Here is a 12,251-nt window from a genome sequence, read left to right on the forward strand (position 1 = left end):
GCTCACCTGACATTCTCGTGCCTTTGAATGCAAATTTTGTGAAACATGGTATCCTTTGGTTTTCCAGCGATCACGGCTTTCATCTCCATGGCTACGTGTCTCGGCAACACGCTCAATAGCAGCCGTTCCTGCAAACAAAAATCAACGAAAATTCACCGTTACACGTCAGTGGAGGAGACGCGAAACGCTTATGATGCCTATGGCATAACATATCTAATGGAAAATTCTTTACAAGATAAGTACCGGAAAAGTGCAAAAACACGGAGGCGAAAAGTAACGTCAAAGTTTGCACTATAAAAACACGAAACCAAATCAAACCAAGTCACGAGGATACTCTGTCATGTCCATTTTCAACAGAATACCCCTTTAACATGGTTGGTACCATTGTACTTTCTTGAGAAGGCATCAAAGTCCGATCCAACCGAGAAAATGTATCGTAGAAAGCGCAATGTACAACAATAACGACTTTCTCAAATATTGTTTAGCAATATTTGGTAAAAAAAAAAGAAAAAAAAAAGCAATATACAATGGTATCCTCGTTCGTTTTCAGTAGCAGTCGCGCTACAACCTGGACGGATCGCGTAATTTCGTTCTCGAGGAAGTCTGTGGACGAGCAAACGAAATTTAATTCCGTTAAGGAAACGGTAATTCTGTTTCGTCCGTGAAATTACAAGAGAGATTGATTTTCTAATTTATCAGTGATCGACCTCGATTGTCCTCGCTGTTTCGTTGTCTAGGGCCGCTTCGTTCGTTGCCACCGAATTCAAGAATTATGCGTCGCTATTTCCATGAATTTCACGTCGAGAAAATCAATCGCGCGATTCGACATGAACGCTAATGGACTGAACAGCGTTTCAATACGACTCGTGGGTTATCACCGAAAACTTATCAGTCGCAGAAGATGCAAATGCATTAGGCAACCTCATAACGGTTGGGGTACGGAATATTGATGTTTCGTGTCTTGTTGCGTGGTGCGACATCGATGCTACTGAAATGAAATATTAATCCACAGACATGCTCGCGTCTTACAGTGAATTTTTATCTCGTGTCTTGGGCGCGTGAACGTGCGCGGTTTTCGATTCCAGAGACGCTGTGATGCTCGCGACTCGCGATAAGGCATACATACGCTATCTATCAAACTATACGAACAGTTGGATTTTGGAGGTTTCGCGTAACGGCGACACCTTTGTTCACACGCATTTTCGGTATTGGCCGAGTCAGTCACAAAGCTACAAAGCTACCGCGTGACCAAGTAGTAACCATTGGCGCAACGTTAACGCCCAGACACCGGACGCTCGCACGAACGACGTGACGCGACGGACCCGGGTCACTATTAAGGCATCGGATTACGACAGTGACTGCTCGAAAAAAAGGGGACTCTGGGGAGATTTAGGCGAAGCGAGAGTAATCCTCTGGTCCCCTCAGTTCCGTCTAATTTCAGGGACCCTCGGCAATTTCTGAGCAAAGGTTAGTATACCTGCGTAGCTCCTAGCGTAAGCCCTTATCGAGTACCCGCTGTGCTGTGTATTCGATCGCTCCTGCAGTCACAGTTCGAGCGAAACCAGTTAGCATCCCCTTCTGCTCCACTCCCCAGTACCTAAGGTCGTTCGCAGTTTCGCAGCTTATTTGAGCTTATCTGAGCGTCGAGATACGCGCGCATCACTTGGCTCGTGTAAACGTATAAAGTTGCCGTTGGATCGCTCACAAATGTTGCTCGCGACTACGCAAACTCGTCACGGTCCTCGTTCGATGACGATGTTGAACAAACGTCATGACGTATTCGCGTTTTCACGCGGATAAGATAATTCGCAACGTGCCTCCGTCCCTTGCCCTCAATTCCTGCCAAGTTGGAGAAACTAATCCAAGGAACTTGTAACTCTGTGCAGTTTAACGTTAGAACAAGTGTCTGGACACTTTCTTAATAGAAATAAATTTTAATTTTTTTTTTTCCAAGATGTTTGTTAAAAACTACCCCAAACCTACTCAGACACTATGGTCTAAGCAATAAAGAGTCATTGATCTTTATTTGGGAGACGTCGGCGTCGTTTGAAACGCTGAGAATTTGTTTGTGTGGTTGGTTTCCGGGTTGATGTGCAAGCAAGCTTGGTCAGTGAGCGATCATTATCGCGGCAGGTCACGGTAAACCCGATTAAACCACACAATGGACCTGGTCACGGGTGAAACGTACGCTACAACTATAAGCAACGGCTGATAAGTCGCTATCTTTAATAGACTTCCGGTGGTTCCTAACAATTATTTTGCGTGGCTGGTGAAAATAAAGCGGCAGGTTAGCAACCTCGGAAATTGGATGTCTACCTAATATTTCCAGTCACGCGTGCTTCAATTTTTCTCGAATTAATTTCACACGATTACTAAATAAGGTAGAATAGACGGTACCGGACATCGTAATAAAAATATTCTTTTCCGTAACTCGGATGTTTCAATCGATTTTCTAATCGCGAGTATCGCGATGCCACAACTTTACTTACAAATACTGTGATTTCGAACCGAACCCCTTATTTTTATCCAAATAAAATATAGCCTATGTCACCGAAGGATAGCGTAGCTTTCTACTACCGAAAGAATTTTTAGTTTTTACTAGAACAAACTTTGCATTTCGAACGTAAAATGAAGGTTTTGTAAATGGTTATTTGCGGGAGTTTCAAGAGTACAACCTTAGGGATAAACGTGAACCTACGGTTTCGCTGACGAATGATAATTAAACGTTTCATGCTTTTAATTACACGGGAACGCACCGCAACGTCACCTGTAATACGACCAACATTTCAGTTTCGTATATACATGATTATGCCATAAATAATTATCGAACCCATTAATTAACCGGATGCTGAGTAAAGGGAAAGCCGCGCAAACTATAATAACGTCAATTTCGTTAGGTTGTTTCGTCGAGGTCGATCAAACTTTCAAGTTAAACGTGTTACGAACTGTATGAACGTCAGTTTCCCAATTTGGAAATTTTCATGCACGCTTATGAAACGATCGTCCTTCGGGTTCTGTAAAATTGCAATTATTCCTGCATTAAAATTACAGGAACAATTTTACAAAAGCTCGTATCACGTTTCTTCGTCGTTCTACTGTTACTTTTATATTTATATTCTTCTTTTTTTTTTGTAAATATTGCCTCGGGTACGAATAAATAAATTTTTAATCGGAACGCACGATCGATTCGTCTGTAAATAATTCCTCCGTTGGTTCAAGTCAACGCGACGTTTTGTAAACAATTTTTGTTGCGTGCATAACATCCTAGAAAAAGTGTTGAAATTCTCGTTAAATCGAGCGATAAACCTACACTCTCATATGAATAAAATCAATACTTCTTTATTGACTTGACCAATACGTATGAATTATTTGTAGTTTAAATATTCATCACTCGTGACTGCAGTTTGATTCGATAATTTAATAAATATTTATCGATACTAATCGATCGTATTAAGCATGTACTCTTTGCGCACCACAGCAAAAAATCATTCTAATAATACGCAAGTTTACGAAGAATAAACAAGATTATAATGATAGATTGTTAGACCGAGAAATGCCTTGACCCTCTAGGCTGAACATAAATTTTCAGCGTCGAATGTCATTTTATTTTTTCTTTTCACGTCATTCTACAAACTAATTCCAATTTCCTTGGGCGTTTTCTATTTTATCCCGACGTGGTTTGGCTCGTATTTACATTTTATGAGAATCTTCGCGTCGAGAGCATAACATTTCTCCGAGAATTTCCATATCAAAGTCTCGCATGGAAAATTGACCGAAATATTACTCGTAAAAAGAAAATCATCATTTCACGGATCGTTGTAAACGCATACCTGTTGTTGATTTTCCCGCTGCGTAGTCAGCCGCGCCTCGACGCATTGTCTGGTTTCAAGAAACGCTTGCCTTTGCGCCAGCTCACGGGGATGATGTGTTAGCACACCCGCCATATTTGTTCCACCTACCACAACGATGGAACTCAGCAACTAGAATGAAAAATCCACCGAGAGTCTTAAAGCCAATTGACAGTTTTATTTGAAGAAATTGAGGGCTGTTGACCGATAAGGAGGCTGCTCCATTTTTTCCAAAATTTCTTTTAAACTTTCACGTGTACACGTAGCAAAAAGAAAAAGCAATTTAGCCGGAGACGAGGTTGAAGAAGAAGAAGAAGGAGTATAAAGAAGGCACGATAGATTTAATATGAGGATTCACGAGCTGCGACCGTAGGGCGGCGAACAAAGCGTGAGCAGGGAAACTGAAACACTGGATTAACCAAGTGGTAGGAAAGGATCAGGGAACGCAATCTTCAACCGACAGATAGCTTCAGGAAACAGGGAGAAGGTACTCGTTGGACAACCAACGGGTTGTTAAGTCGAAGCTTTGTTGGTATGATCTTCATCGTCTAATCTTCACTGGAATCCTGTGTTGGTTATCCTGGGTTGCAGTGATTGAAACTTTGTTTCAAGAATTTTAATAAGATTAATTGTTCGGTGCTGCGCCAACAACGATACTCTTATTAAAATTACATCGATACACTAATTTATCGATTGGATTATGTGGACAATAAGTTTATAGGAAATGATAAGACGCAAGCTTGTTATATTTACGGTTTTAAGTTTGGATCAAGTTTACAGGATTCGATGATTTTTTACAAAATTTCTACTACCAAAGGAAATCGCGTTCAGCGAATACTGCTATCGGCTGTCCTGTTCTGATCAGATTGGAATTTCCTTGCCGAAAAGTAGCTGGATAGTCAAAGGACCAGGTTTATTGAGTTTACGAAGTTGGCAGAATGTCAACAGGCGAGTGTACTAATTGCAAAGCCAACTGTAATTAAACTGATGCCACCCTGAAACAGGAAACACTCTATAGACGTGTGATGTAGCTCTTTGATCTAGTCTTCAAGGTGGACCTAGCTAAAATCAATCCTCGCCACTCGCTGTTGTCGCGAGTTATCCTGGAATTTCCGTGAAAGCTTTCTCGGTTCTGCGAGAAAATGAATACAATTTTCCCGTAATTTCCTCAAGTTGTAAAAACATCGCTCGCGATCTTTCTCGCGTGCAATGGTAAAGTAATTGAAAAATTATTCATCTTCCGTGCCCGGTAGAAAATAATCCCTTTATCTCGAGTTATAATTTCCTGGGATTATAAAATTTGAGCAGAGAGGGTAATCCGGAAAAAAGACTCCCATATAAATGTTTCAAACTCGACGGAGGTGTTTGAGAATTATTCACAAATTCTAAAGAGATTATCTTTTTTATATTATGCACACGGATCCTTCTTCTTCTTCTTCTTTAGTGGCTCAAGTAGAATTTCACCTACCAGTTTTCATCGCGGACCAATTAATTATTTACAGGTCGCTTGAATCTCCCGCAATGTTCATTCGATGATTAATGTTGACTGTGCAAGATGTCCCAGAATTAGTGCAAGTTGAATTTTTAACGAATCCTATGATGAACGAAACTACGAAACTTTGTGTGTTTTCTTGTGCTTGGACAAATGATAAAGAAAACGATAAAAGGTAAACTCGCAGAATGTTATTGTAAAGACCTTTAAGAACGTACAAAAGTGTACGATTAATCGTTCGCAGCGAAACATTCATCTTCAAAGCATCAGTTCGGGATGTGCATCGTGGCTGCGGTTTAATCGTGAAAATACCTCCTTTTCCAGACAATTTAACGGTATGGAAACGCAAAAGGTAATTTCCAACAATTTGCGAAATTGCTCGATTAACGGTCATTTAGAGCACGCTTCTGATTCGAGAACTGAAACTCCAGAATCTTCGATCCGAAATCCCAACCGTGACGCGTTATCAATCATTCAAATCAGCCCTTTTTGCCAGGTTGCTGTTTTTTCGATCGTATGATCGATACGAAACCAGAGACAGGAAAAATTGTATTCCAATGATAAATGACGATTAAAACGAACACGCGGTGATTTATTCGTAACGTTTACTTGATTGAACTGTTCAATTTATATTCATCCGTTACATGTCTTTTCGAGGGTTTCACTACAAAGACGACCATTTATTTTGATGGTTCTTTACAGCATTCCAATATTGCTCGGTTGGAATATACAGTAAAGAAATGGTGCGTTGCGACGAATAGTATGTGTAGGTATATCGATTAACAGAATTATTTACCAAATCCACGTTTTACGTTTAAATGTAGTAAGTGTGACAGCTGAAAGATTCGTTTCTCGTTTTTCTTTCTATTAAAGGTTTCAATTCCATTTGAAGTTTCTCGCATCTGTTGTCAGTTAGCGATGAACAATCCGTTAATTCTTGCAAAAAGTTTCGTTGTCTGTTCCGAGCGTGTTGCGTAGTGGTACGTTTGTAAATACCGTTCGTTTTCTTGCGTTGTTTTCTCAACGATAGAATAACAATTTTCCTTCAGAGATCGTTTAAACTTCTAGGCTATGAGTATACTTACTCTAGCGTCGACGCGTTTCAAGTGCGCGATTCAACAAGTTTTTTTAAACAGTTGTTCGATGTCTGCCATTCCAAAGTATTTGCCTTCCTTCGCAGAGAGCCAGCAATTTCGCAAATTGTCGTGCTATTTCTTTGCTACGGTACGCATCAATGGGCGTTAGTCGCAGAAATAAATAAAAACCCTTTTTTTATTCTATTATTGTAGCCGTAGTTTTATGAAATGTTATAAAAGCTCGATTGCAGCCGAGTTTCCTCGTCGATGTAACAGGCTCTTTTATAATAACGACTCGTTAATTGTACGTTTCAGTTGAGCATTTAAAAGCTGTCACGAAACATCGCGATAAGCTGCTTCTAATTAGGAGATAGGCCCATCGACCCCTTTTTGCCAGAGTTCCCCTACACCTTAAATGGATAAAAAAAATCCGTAGGGCGTTAGTTAGCTAGTAATAAGTGCCCTGGCGCCGTTTAACAGAAACCAGTTTTGGTTACTTTATTCATCAAATCTCGGAATCGAAGCAAGAGACATCACGTCGGCGTCGGATCGACCGTTATCTCGATAGAGTGGTATCTCACGGTTTGGATAGCGCTGCTTTATAACGAATTCCTTTTGCACCGAGATTACCTCCATACTTCGCGATACCCCTAGCTCGTTAATATGCACAGTGTACCTGCGCTTTGACAGCCTCTATAAGCTCGTGGCAGCTGCCGGAATTGAACAGTCACGGTCAAAGGGTGCCGGACATAAGCCGGTAGACAGGACCAACAGAGAAGACGCTTCTGCCTCTAATAGAGCTTCTCGACGTCACGTTCCAACCGCGATGTGATTGCATCCCGTGTTTCGTCCTCAGAATCCGACGTGTTCAAGCTCCGCCCCCTGTACCGAGTAATTTGTCGTTTCATCAACACTTAGAAACGAGGATTTCTTCCGTCGTGTCTGGGAAACCTGATGTATAACGGAAAAACGTTTATTTTATCACTTGTCTCCAGTGTACAGTCGCGTCTCTTTTGTTTTGTGGAGAGGAACGTTGGTCACGCGCAAAGTGTGCTGTCTTCTGAGATTCTTGGAATTTTTATCGAGTACGTGACTCGCAAAGGAATATTATACATAACAACGTGGAAATTTACACATCAAAGTACTCGAAAATTTATCCAACGATCGGATGCTTTTCAATAGCAGGATAACGTAAAATTAAATAATAACAGTAACGATGCATCACCGAGTATCGCGTGTCTGGAATTTTTAATTGTAACAGGAATTATTCATCGGTATCCATTAACGTCCAACTTCCACAGGCTTGATTCCTAGGCTTTCAATAAAATGAAACTTAAATAAATCGCTGGGAAAAGAGCAAGCTCGGGTGGCTTGATGGATGAAGACACAAAGCTAGCAGGGCATCCAATAAGATCGAACTGTTTCCGCGAGATACAAAAGTCGACCGTGTTAGGTTTATGTTTCCGCGCCTTCGATCTGCTTTCTCATCTACATATTATCGACGAACGCATATGTCGTCTTGGATCGTACCTCCTCGTACCATACTTTCTTCAAGGAAAGCAATTTCATCTTTCGATTCGGCTGGATAGATCCGTGTTTAATCGAACGAAACGCGATCAACGTGCCCGTAGTTACGCAACACGCGCTAATTAGACGTCAAAATCGATATCCGACAATTTCATAGGGACAGCATGTTATGGGGAATTTGCATTTCAGCTGGATGAATTACGATAAATCTGACATTTCCGTTGATATTTGACGAGCGAAAAGCTTTGGACATAGCTAATCATTTACGCATTTCAATGTTTCCAACGTCCTGAAACAATAGCTGAAAAACTGGTATGAAATACATCAGTTTTCCTGCAATTTCATCTTTGATTGTTTTCCGATACAGTAACTGTTCCAGAGCGAGTGAGCCACGATACACGGCCGCGTTTGTCTTTATGCATACATAAGATGTGTGTATGTATACGAGTATACATTGCCGACCATAAATTTCAATACACCACCCCATCGGAAACTTTCCCAAAGAGATACAAACATAATTATTATTTCCGTACGTAAAGTTTGAACAATTATAATGTATATCCAGTGAAAATTCTATACGAAATGATTGCAGAATTGGAAAAATTACAATTAACCGAGTCGAATCACACAACGTATTCCTCGTTACCGTTCGAAATCCGTCACCTTTAATGTTTTCGTAAATTTTAAAGAGGTCAGAAAGATAAGTACTACCACAAACAGCGGATCACGGCATTTCTAATTCTACAGAAAAATATTGTAGCCTTGTAGGAATTCTCGCGAATATGTATTAGTCTGGTAGTTGCCACGTTAAGCACTGATCCATCGCTAAAAGTATCAGTGAAAAGTTTGGAGCTGTTTGTGGTCTACCTGAGGCCTATTATTAACACACGTCTTGCGTCATAATAACGCGTGAGGCACGTGTTCTCGATCCAATAGTGCCTTCGATCGCATCGTTTCAGTTAATAATCACGTCGTTACCGACGGCGCTACACGTTGCGCCGAGTCTCGTTCAGGCGTCATTGAAATTTCCGGCCGTAGGCAATAACCCAGCAGCCAGAACTCCGTTATTCAAATTTCCAGATGCAATTTGATATTCGCTACAATGTCCGAAATATTTGAACGTTGCACGCGACTTTCCGTAAAGATGCGAACACCACCAGGCCAAGAGGTGTGCACTGTAATTAACAAGCTTACGAGCTTGGAACGCAAAGCCTTCGAGAATCGTGGCCTGTTACGTGTTGGAATACTAATTTTGACTCGTTATTTTTCGGACAGCATGTAGCACGCAAATTTACCTTCTACCAGAGCAGATGTGAAAACATACACGAGCAAAATTCATACAGACAAAGAGCGTTGAATATCGAATATGAAATAAACAAGTTTTTTCATTTATAAAAAATAGTATTATGTTCCTAGCAATTTAACGGCAACGATGGATGCGATAGAGGATGTCGAATCGGCGACGATAAACAATAGGATTATTCGCACATTGTCGATCGTTCGTTTTGTTCGACACTAAATTCTCGATATTCCAACAGTCGAATACACCTGCAGCAACGGTCGAACGAGTGAGCTAACCAGGTACACAAAGTCCTGTCACTACCAGACGTAATGATCAGAGGAATTATTAACCAAAATCCCACGATCGATACGTATTATACGAATGACAGTCTAAACAGAAGATATCAAGCGTGTACCGCAGCTTTCAGAATTATACTGCTGAGCTACAGAGAATGCCTCTGAATGACATCTAAATCGAGTTATCGTATTTGTGAAAACGGTTTATACGCGTTCGATCAAAATTTCGTATTACGTATAATAAAACAGTCAATTGTAGCATCGACATTTTCAAGCTGTAATGTAATTTATATCGTAATCATTGATCAAGGATAGAGCTGGATACTATTTAGAAAAAAAAAGTATTCAAAATACTACTTTAGATAATAAGTGCTATATGGAAGAAATATAAATCACGAGAATACAATTGAGAAGAATATCATTCAAGAAAATATAATCCGAGTGTTTCACGATGGACTGTACACCGAGTCCTTAAAAAAAGTTCCTAACGTTGCCAGCCAGAAGTGAAAGTTTGTCCCTAGTCGCTAGATTAGAGAATATGATAAAAATATGATAAAACGTGGATCGAATGTGAAAAAAAAAAACACCCAAGTTAATTTTAAACACTGAAGCATTGTTTCAAAGTTTCAAAGAAAAAATATGAGCGGTGCTACATTTATATTCCGCAGTGTGGATGTACTATATATATCGCCGAGAAAAATTCCCGAGTATTAGCTTTTTTCCGTTTTGAAAGTGGAATTTTTCCATAATTCACTGGAACACGCGAAAGAGTAGTTTATGAGCGTCGGTAATCATACTCACGTGTTCCATCATGGCCGGGTAATGCGATGGGTAGAGGGTGTACGCGCCGATAAGATGTGCCAGTGAAAAAACAACGCCGGCTATGCAGGCGTGACGCAGTCGGATTGGTAGTAGAGCGTAGGCCATGTAAATGAAGAAGCAAACGGCCCAAGCAGCAGCGAGAGGACCACCGCTTCTATGCTCCTTTGAACCCAGAGCTAGATGAACGTTGAGCGCTACTTGAAGCGCCAGTAACGTCACCAGAACGATCCCGCTGACACCGGCCAGCCAAATTTCGTTCATGCCTGGTCTAGATATCGCCACCACCAAAACTGAAATTAGAACAAATACGAATAATGAAATATTCATTAGCACAAGAGTTAGTATTAGGTTGTTCCAAAAGTTTCCTTCGTTTTATTAGTTAGTGATACAGGATGGAGTGGAATTCGTATTACACCCGGCCAAGCTGTGAATATCTGTCTATGTGAAAAAATAAGACAAAAATTTACTGTAACATTTTTTTTACCCATGGCTTCGTTTCCGAGAAAATCTGTGTATTTGATATTTATTTGGCAAAGTGGAAGTCGAACATGATGTACTTGGAAATGTTTTCGAGTACTCGGTATTTTATCTTATACATACACTCTTGGCGTTTCACAGAAAGTTACGTAATTTCGTGTGTGAAAGAAAGCGGCGGTTTCGAGTAAAAGTAAGGGTTAATGCTTTTCTCGATTTGTTCGGCAGGTCGAAAGTGTGAATTCGCCAGGTGGTATCGTAACGATCGAAACAGATGAAAATCCAAAGGGGCAAAGTCCGAGGAGTAAGCCAGCCGCACGATGGAGAATTTCCTAACCCAACGTGCAGATAGCATCCCGTGTCGTTTTTGCTTTGCGAGACTGAGCGTGATCGTATATCACTATGACCTGGCGTTCCATTCTGAGTAAACGATTTTTTGTTTTTCTTCAAAAGCATAGCTTACAAGGAATATCAGCCAAATGTTACACGTCGATGTTGACGAAACTTGATTACTTGATACACAGTTAGAGCAATGAAAAGTATTAGACACGCATTACTTTTTACACAGTTATCCGTAGCATAACTATAGCACCACGTTGGACTGATTAAAATTCCTATGTGACAAATAGTAAGCATAATCCATCGGTTGATCCGCGTATAATAATATTACAAAGGATCGAATATTACTATTCTCGGATAATTCTGAAAATATCGAAATTTTGATTTCCACTTACCAGCATAAACCGCTATGGAGATAACTATCGTGACAGCCAGGAACAGATTCTCAGGTCTTTCGAGCATGACTAGAAACTGCTCATTGTTCTCCAGAATCAGTCTCGAAATTAACAGCAGGCACAAAGCTAGCGCCAGACCAGCTAGTAGGCCGAGTACGTGTATCGTGTTGCTCTGATTCATTCGTAGGAAGTAACGTTGGTATAGCATCTCCACCTGAAATGGAATCATAGGATAGATTGTTATTTTCTACATTTCTTCAATATTCGAGAAACTGCCTATACAGAGGCAGAGTCTACCTGTCGAGTCATGCCACCGTTTTCGAAAAATCAAATTTCATTGCACAGGAAAGCATTCCTAACCGCGCGCACTTCCGTGGTAAATGAAATTTTTATCGAACCGTTAACTGCGTACACAGCGGAGGTGTTATTTAATTCACGCTGCATATTACGTTAAACGTTGCTAGAGACTTGGTCGGAATCTAGAGCCGACAGATTGCAATTCACGCAGACTAGATGCGTTGATGATTAAAAAATGGAACGAGATCGTCGAGCAGGATCGTTCCATGCTCGACCGAATAAATTAATTAAAATTAATTAGATATCGCTTGCGTTCGCTGCTGCTCGGCGCGGCGCCGGTATGCTTGTACCTCGTCAATTTGTTTACGATTGCAGCTAGTCGAGATACCCTCCAAACGATCGA

The 12,251-nt window shown here is 40.7% G+C and overlaps 1 protein-coding gene across 2 annotated transcripts in view; it reads right to left on the reverse strand.

The window, feature by feature from the left end:
• The window catches only part of LOC128895637 (adenylate cyclase type 6), a 45,835-nt gene that overhangs the window by 8,720 nt on the left and 24,864 nt on the right, over positions 1–12,251 (reverse strand). For both annotated transcript variants that reach the window (XM_054158395.1, XM_054158403.1), the window contains 4 exons: positions 11,552–11,765; positions 10,323–10,633; positions 3,831–3,980; positions 7–128 (listed from right to left, as the gene is read on the reverse strand). In XM_054158395.1, the coding sequence (XP_054014370.1) occupies positions 7–128; positions 3,831–3,980; positions 10,323–10,633; positions 11,552–11,765 (797 nt within the window). The remainder of the gene's footprint in view (positions 1–6; positions 129–3,830; positions 3,981–10,322; positions 10,634–11,551; positions 11,766–12,251) is intronic.

This window comes from Hylaeus anthracinus, unplaced genomic scaffold (genome assembly GCF_026225885.1).
Source record: "Hylaeus anthracinus isolate JK02 unplaced genomic scaffold, UHH_iyHylAnth1.0_haploid 0, whole genome shotgun sequence".
NCBI lineage: Eukaryota > Metazoa > Arthropoda > Insecta > Hymenoptera > Colletidae > Hylaeus > Hylaeus anthracinus.